Source organism: Planococcus citri, chromosome 1, assembly GCF_950023065.1.
Source record: "Planococcus citri chromosome 1, ihPlaCitr1.1, whole genome shotgun sequence".
NCBI lineage: Eukaryota > Metazoa > Arthropoda > Insecta > Hemiptera > Pseudococcidae > Planococcus > Planococcus citri.
In genome coordinates this window covers 64,465,858-64,477,956 of record NC_088677.1, presented here as the reverse complement: position 1 = coordinate 64,477,956, position 12,099 = coordinate 64,465,858, and the positions used below count along the sequence as shown (strand labels likewise).

General features: G+C 34.0%; 2 protein-coding genes across 2 annotated transcripts in view; one reads left to right on the top strand and one right to left on the bottom strand.

Annotated features, from left to right (window-relative positions):
• disp (dispatched) overlaps positions 1–12,099 on the top strand; it is a 344,626-nt gene that overhangs the window by 139,077 nt on the left and 193,450 nt on the right. The gene's annotated exons all lie outside the window — the stretch shown is intronic.
• LOC135833325 (fibroblast growth factor receptor 2-like) lies at positions 1,785–6,598 on the bottom strand. The gene is made up of 10 exons (XM_065347070.1): positions 6,134–6,598; positions 5,045–5,350; positions 4,026–4,122; positions 3,843–3,948; positions 3,486–3,720; positions 3,114–3,376; positions 2,826–3,019; positions 2,617–2,757; positions 2,206–2,305; positions 1,785–2,093 (listed from the first exon to the last, which is right to left on the bottom strand). The coding sequence occupies exons 2-10, from the start codon at positions 5,235–5,237 to the stop codon at positions 1,968–1,970; spliced, it is 1,455 nt and encodes a 484-aa protein (XP_065203142.1). The 5' UTR covers positions 5,238–5,350; positions 6,134–6,598; the 3' UTR covers positions 1,785–1,967.

Below are 12,099 nucleotides of genomic sequence, written 5' to 3'. Positions count from 1 at the left end.
CTTTTCACAACACAAAAACTATTCATTTTGGGTTCAAGTTGAAAAATGCATCTTTATGTTGAATACCTACGATTATTTTCCGCAAATATTTGAATTTTTGATAGGATCATGAAGGTATGAGGATAATTGGTGAGTGAAATGGGATCAAAATCGTGAAAATGTCATAAAAATGGAAACCACTGTGACGTGAGCATTTTCGACTTCTTTTTTTTCAAAGCTACCGCTTCGATCGAAATAAATTTATCAAAACATTGACATCGTTTAAATGGCATTGAATGTTTTTTTGTAATCTCGTTTCACGTGAAATAATTTTTTCCGCTGAGTTGAGCAGACGAACGTTGACGTTTTATGAGTGTATAATTTCAAGCAGAAACAGGAAAGAACTAATAATTAGTCCCTAGACAAACCGAGCAACGATTCAAATTTTTGGGAACATCAAGAGTGTGCTTTAAGACTGGCTCGCAGAATTGAATGCTCCAGTAAAATACTCGTGTCTTAATAGGACAAATACACGTGCAGTTTTCTGATTTTGTTTTATTTTTTCAATTTTAAAAATCATTTTGGCTTGTGGAATTTTGATGCCATGTGCCATACCCAATATTTTCAAGAGCTCATTCGTTAATTGGTTCTACTGATTGAAAATTGCTTTCCCGCGAATCATTTGCTTGATGATTTAGGTTTAATCCCCCTTTTTTCGTATTATGTTAGGTATAAATGAAATAAAATTGATAATTTTACCTATTTAGGTGCATACTGGTTTGTGGAATTTTGTGGCCTAGCATCATTTTATGAAGATCATTATCTGCCTGCTTATGACAATAATCAAACAAATTGCAAATGATAAAAATTCTATCCCTAAAATTATTTTTAACCTTTCATTTTGAGAACCATTGGATAAATTTGATCCAGAATCGCAAAATCTTGAGATGCACTCAGGTTGAAATTTGAAAATAAGTGACATTTGAGTTTTTCTTTGTTGTTTCCTGTTGAAAAATTCAATTCTAAAATAAAATCAACTACTTGCTCAAATTTTAAAATCTTGATCCCTCATCGCTTCTTATGGTTCATATTTCATTCGTTATGAAAATGTTATCAATTTTGAACAATCCTCATTTTCTGGATTCTGCAATTTTCTCAAATTCATTACTTTTTTTCTCATTGGTTCAAAATTGAGTCGATTGTGGCCCAAAAGTTTGATTTCAAAACTTTCCATTCAAATTTTTGACATCGCGTGCCCCTTCCGGAAATATTATTACCAGTCTGTTAAAAAGCCGTTATTTTCACCATAAATTGTTTATCTGTACAACATCGACCTGAATTTGATCCCGATTTGTCAATTTTTAAGTTTTGTGTACTAATTATAAAAATGCACCATCATCAAATTTTTTGTTATAAAAATTGGATTTTGTCATTTTCATTTCAAAGAACCCTGACACTCCCTCCGGGTGGCTTCAACGGGTGTTATTGGCTACTCAGGTGTAATGGGTACGTTTTTTCAGATTGGAAAATAGGTACTTATAGCTGATGAATATAAGAAAGAAAAAAATCTTGAGGACCCATATCTTCCCTTCAGGAATATCATGGGGACTATTTTTGTTCCAGTGCGACTTCCGGCCTTTGAATTTTTTCGCGGTTCTATACGAAACAAAAAAAACATCTATCCCTGGTTTTAAATACCAACACTAGTCAGTTGGGTTGAGTTTCATGCTACAGATTAGTACCTCTCCCCTTCTTCTTTCTTGGAAAACTTCGTTAACACTTGAGAGATGTGATTCATAATTTTTTTAAACAAACTATCCTATATCTGAGTTCCTTCTCTCAACATTCAGCCCCTTCGATTTCCCATGCAACATTAATTCGTACGAGGAATAATGAAAGAATGCCTAAATGTCTTTAATTTTAATACCATTCTAAAACTTAACATTTAATCTACATACGCGTACATGGGTATTATTCTAACAATGACTTCATAAACTTAAAAGATATTCGTTCTCTTTATGTGAGCAGTTTGTAATCAATTTGTCCAATACAGTAGGGGTTGTTGTAGAAATTGTGCTTTGTAAATCAGATTCATCAGACGACTCGTTGACTACCTGAATGTCAAAATTAAAAAAAAAAAAAAAACAGAACAAAACAAAAGCAATACATTTTTCAATTAATAGTTGACCAAAGATTTCTCATCATAACTTGACGTGTTAATCATACCTCAGCATTTGTTAATAATTCTGTTATGCGTTCAACAATAGTCAAGAAATTTGGACGTTGCCCAGGTTCATATTTCCAACAATCCAACATTAAATTGTACCTGTAGGAAATTACCCTTGCTTCACATTGTGCCCTTGGAGTAATGAAGTTACATCTCGACAAAAAAAGGTTGTATGACTCCCTGCAACCAAAAATGACCCTTTGATTGGGTATGCTCCTTAGATCTTGTACCAAAACGAAAAAAAAATAAAAATGGAACACTTTTCAAAAAAATGACATTTGCATGCATATATTATCATGTTTTAGTTTTTTGAGATGTAAGCTTATTACTCCTCAGCGGCGATATAAGTAATTTTCTGCAGTTTATTTTCACTTTCGCAATTTTAGAAAAATCTTTGTTGTTGCGCTTACACATCTGTAGACGCGTTTGGGGGCTTTTCCAGTCGACGATTCTCGTTCAAAACGCGAAGCATTCCAAGGAGGGTTTTAACAGAAGGGTATGGATTGTCCCCATGAGTCATAATTTCCCATAATAGTACACCATATGACCACCTGTAAAATACCAGCATTAAAGCTTATCATTTTATTTACAAGATCATTTTATCAGTTAGGTATCTTACACGTCAGATTTTATGGAGTATTTGTTGTCAAATAAAGTTTCAGGTGCCATCCATTTTACAGGTAGTCTGCCTTCTGTTGTTTTCTTGTAGTACTCCGAATTTTTTACATTTCTGGTTAGGCCAAAATCCGCTATTTTCATCATGTAGTCTGCTGTTACGAGAATGTTTCGAGCAGCCAAATCTCTGTGAATGCACTGTGAAGTAAAAAACAGGGATTAGCCTATTTGCTTTTGAAAATTACGAGTAAAAAAATTTTCATTTCTTGTTAATTACAAAGTTATTAGATACCTTCATAGAAGCTAGGTGAGCCATCCCATTTGCAATTTGTTGAGCATAAGCTAAAAGATTAATTTCTGACAATTCGGTGGATTGATGGTGTCTTTGAAGAAACTGTTTCAAGTTTCCGTTATCAGCGTACTCTGTAATTAAAAGCAGGGGTCCCCCTTGGCTGCAGCAGCCAAGCAGCTGTAGGATGTTTGGGTGGTTTCCTAGAACTTTTAGTACCTCCATTTCAGATACTAAATCTATCATGTCTGAGTCAGTATGATTGTCTGAAAATGAAAACATATCATTTTAGAGTAAACGCATTTACTGTTTGAGTTTACCATTTATCGAGTAATTATCTCGCGAGTTGTTGATTTCACTTTGATGGGGACTAACCTTTGAGCATTTTCACTGCTACAATTGTAGTTCCGTTTCCCTGTCCTGAAATATTGCTCGCTTCGGCTTGAACAACCTGTCCAAATTCTCCTTCCCCCAAAGTTTTTATTGTGCGCAAGTTCTTTCGAGGATATTCCCAACGTTCATCTAATGACATTTCATATTCTCCATCCGATACCATCCCACTTCTAACTTCACCACTCATTAAACGTTGAATCGAAACGACCGGCATGTTCTATGTATTCATCATGAAAAAATGCTTTAAAATCATGTAATTTTATGTGCTTATACCTTCCTGCACTCAGTATTCATGAGTACCTATGTGTATAGGTACATATTTATAAAAATGCAGTGTACCATAATATCCTTTAAATCTTCATCGATGTCAATTTGTTTTTGAACAACGATCTTTTTCACCAGTTGTGTCATGTTCGCCATTTCTCGCGTTCTTTTTTCCATTTGCCTGCAAATTTTACGCATTAGTGTTTCAAAGTATAGTGGTAACGCTTAATGAAAAAAAATGTCAATGCGATTACATACCTCTTGTATTTGCAGAAAAAAACAGTGCCAATTATTATTATTAAGAATAATAACATTATTATGGACACGGGGACCAGTAGCTTCTTGATAGAATCGTCTATTCCAATGATAGCAGATGTGATTTTTGAGACGATGAAATCATTTGAAAAAAAGATCAAAATATGTACCAAGATCAGATCTTTTTGTTAAATGTGTGAATAGGCCTACTCCAAATAAAAAATCATGAAAATAGTTTGCCATTGTTATGAACATTTTTTTCTTGTGGAAGAATCCTCCCGTCTTCCCATAAAAAAAACAGCTGGGAATTTATTGGATTCTGCTGAAAAAAAACCTCTTTCTCGTAAAATGATCGAAAAATGCAACAGTAGTGCGCATATGTAGGTACTATAAAATGCGATTTTTAGTGTGGGGGTTTATAAAATATAAATATTCAAGGAGTTTTACGTTTCTCATCAAATACATATATCTTTTGAACCATTCATCCTATTTAAAAAAAGTAGGTAAGTAATAGTTTATTTTGACAAGAGTAAATCGTATGCTCTAGGTAAGTACAATTTTTGTTCTGAGTATTTCTTGTTCTCGAGATGCATGGTTTTCTCATAAAGTCCATGTTAACGTTACAAGCACAAAAATATGAGAAGTCCATAAATTATTGAAGTTTTTATGAAACCATTTTCAAACTAGGAATCTAAAAAAATTTTACATAATTTTCAGTTTTCTTCTATGAAATTTTTTTATGTGCTAGGAAAAAAAAAATGCAAAACATCGAATCCATTCACCTTAAAAGTTCATCTTTTTGAAGTTGAATTTCGAAGTATGTACCTCTACCTACATAAGTATAGCGCGCCAAAAAGTTGATAAAATGAGCTCGTCTTGATCAAAGTCTTGAAAACTTCAAGTCAACCACAAAATACATAATTTCAAAACCAAGGGATTACTTTTCGGCATTGAAAAGATGGAGCCAGAAATTGGGTTGAAAATTAAGATAAGCATTACTAAAAAAGATGTGCACTGCTCACCTTCTTCTTTTGTGCAGTACTCGAATGGATTTCCTGTAAATCCAGGTAAACAACTGCATATCGGCTCGTGATTAATCATTTGACACTGTGCATTATAAATACATTTTCCTACACATACATTCTGACATTTTAACTCTCGGCAGGATTTGTTCTGCGGGCATTCAGAGTCTGAATTGCATTCGGGCTTGCACATCGTCGTCGGAGGCGAACCAAAGTAGTTGTTCTGGCAAGAACATACTGAGCGATGATGTTCTACGCGACATTCGCTGTTTGGTCCGCATGGCGAAGGAATACATGGATTTTTTCCTGAAATAAGCATAGAAAATTTTTATTATTTTGCATGGGTATACAAGTTATCAAACAATGAGGAATGACACAAACTGGACAATGGACATCTCTGCATTTTTTTTGCCAGAAATATGAGCATTTGAATTTTGACAAAATTGCGCCGTCGTTTGAAAATTTCAATTGTGGATAGCCTATGCACTATCAATAGACTTTTCTGTATGTTGCATCAAAAAAAAAAAAAACTATATTTCCTGGCTCAGTTCTACGAACAGTTGGGTTGATAAAGCTCTTTCTGGGTGGTCTACGACTCAAAGTAAAACTCCTTCACCAATTTTCGTCAAAATTCAGGGTACTTTTTCTTCGATTCACCCTTACCATAATATATACATTCTAAATATGTACCAACATTGATGGGAACCAACATTTTGAGTAGAAAATCATTCAGAAAAATTTAGTTCTGGAGGCGCACTTGAAGGAATGACAAAGATGACAAAGGTCTTCCTGGGGGGGGGGGGGTATTTATAAAAATAATCATGGTTTTCAGCGTGTGGAAGACACTTTTGGTGTCCATCTGAAAGATGTAATTTTTCATATCCGTTTTTGGAGGTTATCGCGAAATTTTAATAGTGCCAGTTCAAATGTAAATTTTCAACCAATTTGCAATTCTCAGAAAATGTTTAAAAATTAGATTCTCGTCATCTCCACCTCCTTCGATCTAAAATGATGACTTGTACCTCGGAAATGAGAAAAGGGTGAAAATAAGGTAGGTATAAGTACGAGTATATTCAGTCATTTCCATACCAGTTTGATCGGCGCATTGATGGAACCAATTTGCTTCGGCACTACCATAACTGGAAAAGCTGTAATAGTTGATTGGATACGGATCCGGATTTTTCCAATACAAGAAAGCGTTATTTTCTTTACCCTTTCCTACTTGAATGATTCCATCTGAAGATACACGGATCCAAAATTCACGCCATTCATCCGGTGAAACAATATTAGTCTCAAAAATTTTGTGGAGGTTTCCTTCTTCTCGGATCTTTCGGATTGTTGAATACGTATTACTGTGACCACCCAAAACTATCTCGTACACCTTTTCTTGTTCCTTTGATGTTGGCAAGTATGGCAGTGGCGAAAGCAATATGAAAGCGTCTCGATTGCATTTTACATAAAATACCAACGTTATTTCTCCTCCGTTATTTTTAGAAATTGGAAAAAAATTGTCGTATTTGTATGAGGAAGTATGAAATGCTTCGCAATTACTTTTCAGAACTGAAAAAAAAAAACGTTTAAAAGCATATTGAGGCGATGCTTATTAAAATACACGGATACATAACTATTTTCAGTGTGTGCATATAGCACACTAATGCTCTCAGTCTGAGTGTTGCTAAAACAGTAGAATTACCTACATATTTCGTCGTTATCTTATACAAAAATGTCGTGTATTTAGTTGGGCTACTTTTTATTTTCCGTCGCTGATTTTTTTATATTGTCGTTCAATTCTTATATAGCCGCGGAATAAAATTGTTTCGTCGTTCAATTTTGATATGGCCGGGCATTAATTACTTCGTCGTGTAAACTACGTATTGTGTTCGTCGTTGAAACACCCCAAACTGTCATGCCGAGATCCCACCCATTTTTTTATACCTGAGAGTCGAAATTTCAAGAGTGCTAGATCAAATGTGAATTTTTAACCAATTCGTAAATTCCAGAAAATGTTGAAAAATCAAATTCTTATCATTTCCACCTCCTCCGATCTAAAATAGTTACTTGTACCTATAGGAAATGAGAAAAATGTGAAAATAATGTATATTCAATCGTTTTTCTAACCAATTTCATCGGTGCATTGATGGAACCAATATACGTCGAAATCACTCCTACTGGAAAAGCTGTAATAGTTGATTGGATACGGATTAGGTTGTTTCCAATACAAGAAAGCGTTATTTTCTCTACCCTTTCCTACTCGAACGATTCCATCTGAAGATACACGGATCCAAAATTCACGCCATTCATGCGGTGATAAAGTATTTGTCTCATAATAATACTGGATGATTTCATCTTCTACTACCCTTTTAATTGTTGAACGTGTATCTTTGTTTTCACCCAAAACTATCTCGAACAGTTTTTCTTGTTCTTTTGATGTTGACAAGTTTGCCATTGGCGAAAGCAATATGTAAGCGTTTTCTTCGCCTTTCACGTAAAATGCCAACGCTATTTCTCCTCCGTTATTTTTAGACAATGGAAAAAAATCGCTGTATTCGTACCAGTAAGTATTTAATGCTTTGCAGTTACTCTTCAAATCTGAAAAAAATTTCAGTTTTAAAAGCATATTGAGACCTTGCTTATAGAATACACGGATACATAACTATTTTCAGTGTGTAAGGCACACTGAAAATAGGTATCAGATTAGTTTTTGCTCAGTTGTGATGAGTAAATGCTGAGCAATTGCAATTTTAATTCATATTTTATTTAGCGATAGGACAAATAGGTATAATTTTTTAAGAAATGAAAAAACGGCCATGTAGCTTGGTTCTCTGTGGTTTTTCTGGGTGGTATGTGTTCGAGGTTCTGCGTAGATCCTCGTCATTGCCATCAAAATCCAAAATAACCTTAAGAGTTCTGATTGAATGTTTGGAAATTTTTAAATGACTAATTTGTGAGTAAATTCGAGTTTTTGAAAATTTTTTCTCCTTAAATATTTCGTATTAATTAAGTAAGTACAGTATATGAACGATTTATCTTGCGCAATTTATCGTTCGCCATTGCACTCCTGAAACATTATCTCCAGAGAAATCCATTTCTTGCAAAAATTTACCGCATAAAATAATTGATCTCGTGAGGAAATTCATCATAATGTAGAATGTGGTGATACACGAACTGAGGCTCGGTATGAGCAAACGATTGCTGGTGAACCTCCACAGAAAAAAAAATTACCGAGATGCCACCCTCAAGTTGCAAAATGTCTTTTCGAAATTCTCGGAAACAAAAGATGAGAATCTCATGGAGTACTGAGAGGAGTTGCTCATTCATAACATTACCTATTATGCTTGCCCTTCCCTTTCGACAATGGTAATTCCTAATTATATGTGTACCACCAGATTAAATCACACCTTGGGAGTAATAAGGTTACATCTCAAGCGAAATCGATTTGGACATTTTTGTATTTTTGGGGTCTGTATGAGCCCCTGCAACCAAAAATAACACTTGAGTTTGGTACACTACCTAGATCTTGTAAAAACGCAAATGGTATAACTCAAAATTCCAAACAATATCGCAAGTTGTTTAGAGTTGAAACTTGAAAGTGTATATCTCAAAAAACTCCTCTTTTTTGAGAAAATTTTGTACATACATACAAAGTGTTAAAAAACAGTTTCAATAGGTTTGAGCGTTTTTCAGATGTAAATAGTCAGAAGAAGTGTACTTTTTATTGGTTTGTACCAAAACAACAAAATTTTAAAATGGAACACTTTTCAGAAAAATGAATTTGCACGAATAATGAAATTTTACTTTTTTGAGAAAAACTTAAAAACTAAGCATTCTCAAAAAAGCTATCAGCATTACATCGATTGTAAATTCAATTATCTACAACTTTGGTCCATGTAATTTTTTTGTGGGACGCTTCGTTTTTCCGCTAGAGCAATTTTGATGAAAGGTTGTAACTCGAAAGGTTTTCCAAACATTGGAATATTTCCTCTTTAAGATTTTATTCCCAAAGTATTCTTATGCAAAATGAAGGTACGATACCTAATCTTTAAAATGAGCTGCTATTCATTCCTTACAAAATTATAAGTTGATGAATAGTATATTACACATCAAGGGAGGCATTCTTTATCAGCTCCCACCGTGTGTACGCGATTTTACATGCCTGCGGTGGAGGAACGTGACGTTTATCGCCCGCGCAGCGGGCGGTAAAGTGCCACTTACCTCCCGCTGTTATGTAACATAATGAATCAAGTCTTGAAAAAAAAGAAAATCACCCTCCCATAAAATTTCACTCTTTGAGATGTAACCTTATTACTCCGAAGGTGCGAAATATCGATCGATCAACTGTGCAATTTTGATGCTTTACTTTCAAAATATCAATTTACTATACTAGAATTTTAACATTACCTATCATAACTATCTTACATGGTAAATTTTCGCGTGAGATGAATTTTCTCTGGAGATAAATTGTCTGAAGTGTGTGCAATTGCGCAAGGTAGACTGTCCCCAAACTCCAATGGTCAATATAGTCAACTTTTAAAAAATTCAGTAGTCGCAAGACTGCGTGAGAGAATTGCTTTTTCGCTCAACTCGTAGATACCCAGCACTTCTATGTACATTTAAAATCCCTCCCTCATCAGGCTTATAAAAATAAACAAGTGTGTAACATAATAGGAAAAGTGCACGTCTGCAAGAATCCGGCTACCACTTTGCCAAATTTTGTGCTAGGTTGGCCACGCTGCGGAGTTGTAAAAATATTACCAGCTGTAGGTACATATTTAAAAATGTTGAACTTACCCATTTCATGCATGCTGGTGCTGTTGACTCCACTGAAGACTTGGATGAACGTTGAAATAACAAAAATAACGTAAATCTGTGATAACATTTTGAATAGTTAAATTTCGCAGTTCTCGCGTTAATTTACAAGTAATCAAATTCTATTTATGATTTTATGTAAATGCTGTAATATTCCGCGGGAAAATGTCTATCAGTTCGGAAATGTGTCGGTGTCTGGTTAGTAGTTATCATTAAAATGGGACGGAAATGATTAATTTCATGTTATTTAATTTCGGTTGGAATTGATCGACATCACGTGGTATTCTATAAATTGCCATTTGAAACGAATCTCTTGCGATAATAAATTTCAGTGCATTTAAAACTTTTTAATAAAATTTTCATTCCACAAAAACTATTCATTTTGGGGTAAAGTTGAAAAAGCATGTTTATGTTGGATACTTACGAGTATTTTCCCTAATATTTGAGTTTTCAATAAGATGATGATATGTGAGGATAATTAGTGAGGGGAAGGGAATTAAAATTGTGAAAAATGGCATAAAAAATTGGAACCACCGTGACGTGAGCATTTTTGATTTTTTTTTTCAGTGTCATCGCTTCAATCGAACTAAATTTTTGATAAAAAATTTATCAAAACGTTGACACGATATTAAATGTTCCTTTGCAATCTCGTTTCACGTGAAATAATTTTTTCCGCTGAGTTGAGCAATCAAACATCGACGTTTTATGAGTGCACATATTATTTCAATCAGAAACAGGAATGAACTACTTACGTAATTAGTCCCTAGACAAACCGAGCAACGATTCAAATTTTTGGGGACGTGAAGGGTATGCCTCAAAACTGACTCGCAGAATTGAATGCTTCAGTAAAACGAACGTTTTGAGGTTATTAATGCATAAAAATGAACAATGTTATTTTATATTATACTCGTGTTTCTAATGGAACAAACACGTGCAGTTTGCAGAGTTTTTTTTAATTTTTAAATTTTAAAAATTATTTTGCCCTGTGAAATTTTGATGCTACATACATATATGCCACATCCAATATTTTCAAGAGCTCATTCATAAATTGTTATATACTGATTGAAAATTACTTTTCTATAGCAAATCATTTGCTTAATGATTTAGGTTTACTTAGTCACTTTTTTTTGTATGCATCATGTTAGGTATAAAAGAAACAAATTTTACGTACCTATTTAGGTACTAGTTTCTGGAATTTTGTGGCCTGTCATCATTTTCAGAAGATCATAATTATCTGCCTACTTCTGAAATTACGATTGACGGCAGAATCAACACGAAATTCAAATATATTTCACATCATGAAACTTATGATAAGAAATATGACAACAATCAAACAAATTGCAAAAAATGATGAAAATTCTGTCTCTACAATTATTTTTAACCTTTCATTTTGAGAACCATTGGATCAATCTGATCCAGAATCGCAAAATCTGGAAGTTCACTCGAGTTGAAATTTGAAAATATGTGACATTTGAAGTTTTCTTTGTTGTTTCCTGTTAAAAAAATTCAATTCTAAAATAAAATCAAGTAGGTACTCACTCAAATTTTAAAATCTTAATCCCTCATCGGGTCTTAATAATGGATTAACTACCATTCGTTATGCAAATTTTATCAGTGTTGAACAATCCCCATTTTCTAGATTCTCCAATTTTCACAAATTCATTACTTTTTTTTGAATGAATTCCTTTGGTTCAAAATTATGTGGAATGTACGTGGTCCAAAAGTTTACCTTTGATGTCAAAACTCTCCATACAAATTTTTGACCTCCCGTAGAAAAAATATGCTGTGATTTTTTGAAATTTTATCAACACACTTCCGCAGCTTTTTTACTAGATGAAAATTTTAAAGATTAAAAAACGTAAGAGTGCGTGACATGGCTGATTCATTTGCAAAACTCATCGATAAGGGAACCTCAGAAGTGTGCAGTCACAAATTTGACCCGATTTTTTTTCAAAAGTAAGAGGACCCTTGGAGTAGTCCGCCACAACATTTATAGCTACCCAATCGCAAAATTACGGGTTCCACAGTTTGAAACAATTGAAAAATTTTCAAATTTTGAAAACTTCGAGCTTGAGCCCGAAGGGGGGAGGGGAGTGGTCAAACGTGTACCTAAAACCTTTAAATTTTTCTTGCGTCTTACTGAGGTTATTTGGCCATAATTTTTTGCTAGGGTCCATCAAAATAATAAAAATGTTGAAAAACGACCCACCCTATTGAATACCCTACTTTGGAAATAACGATGAAGTCGA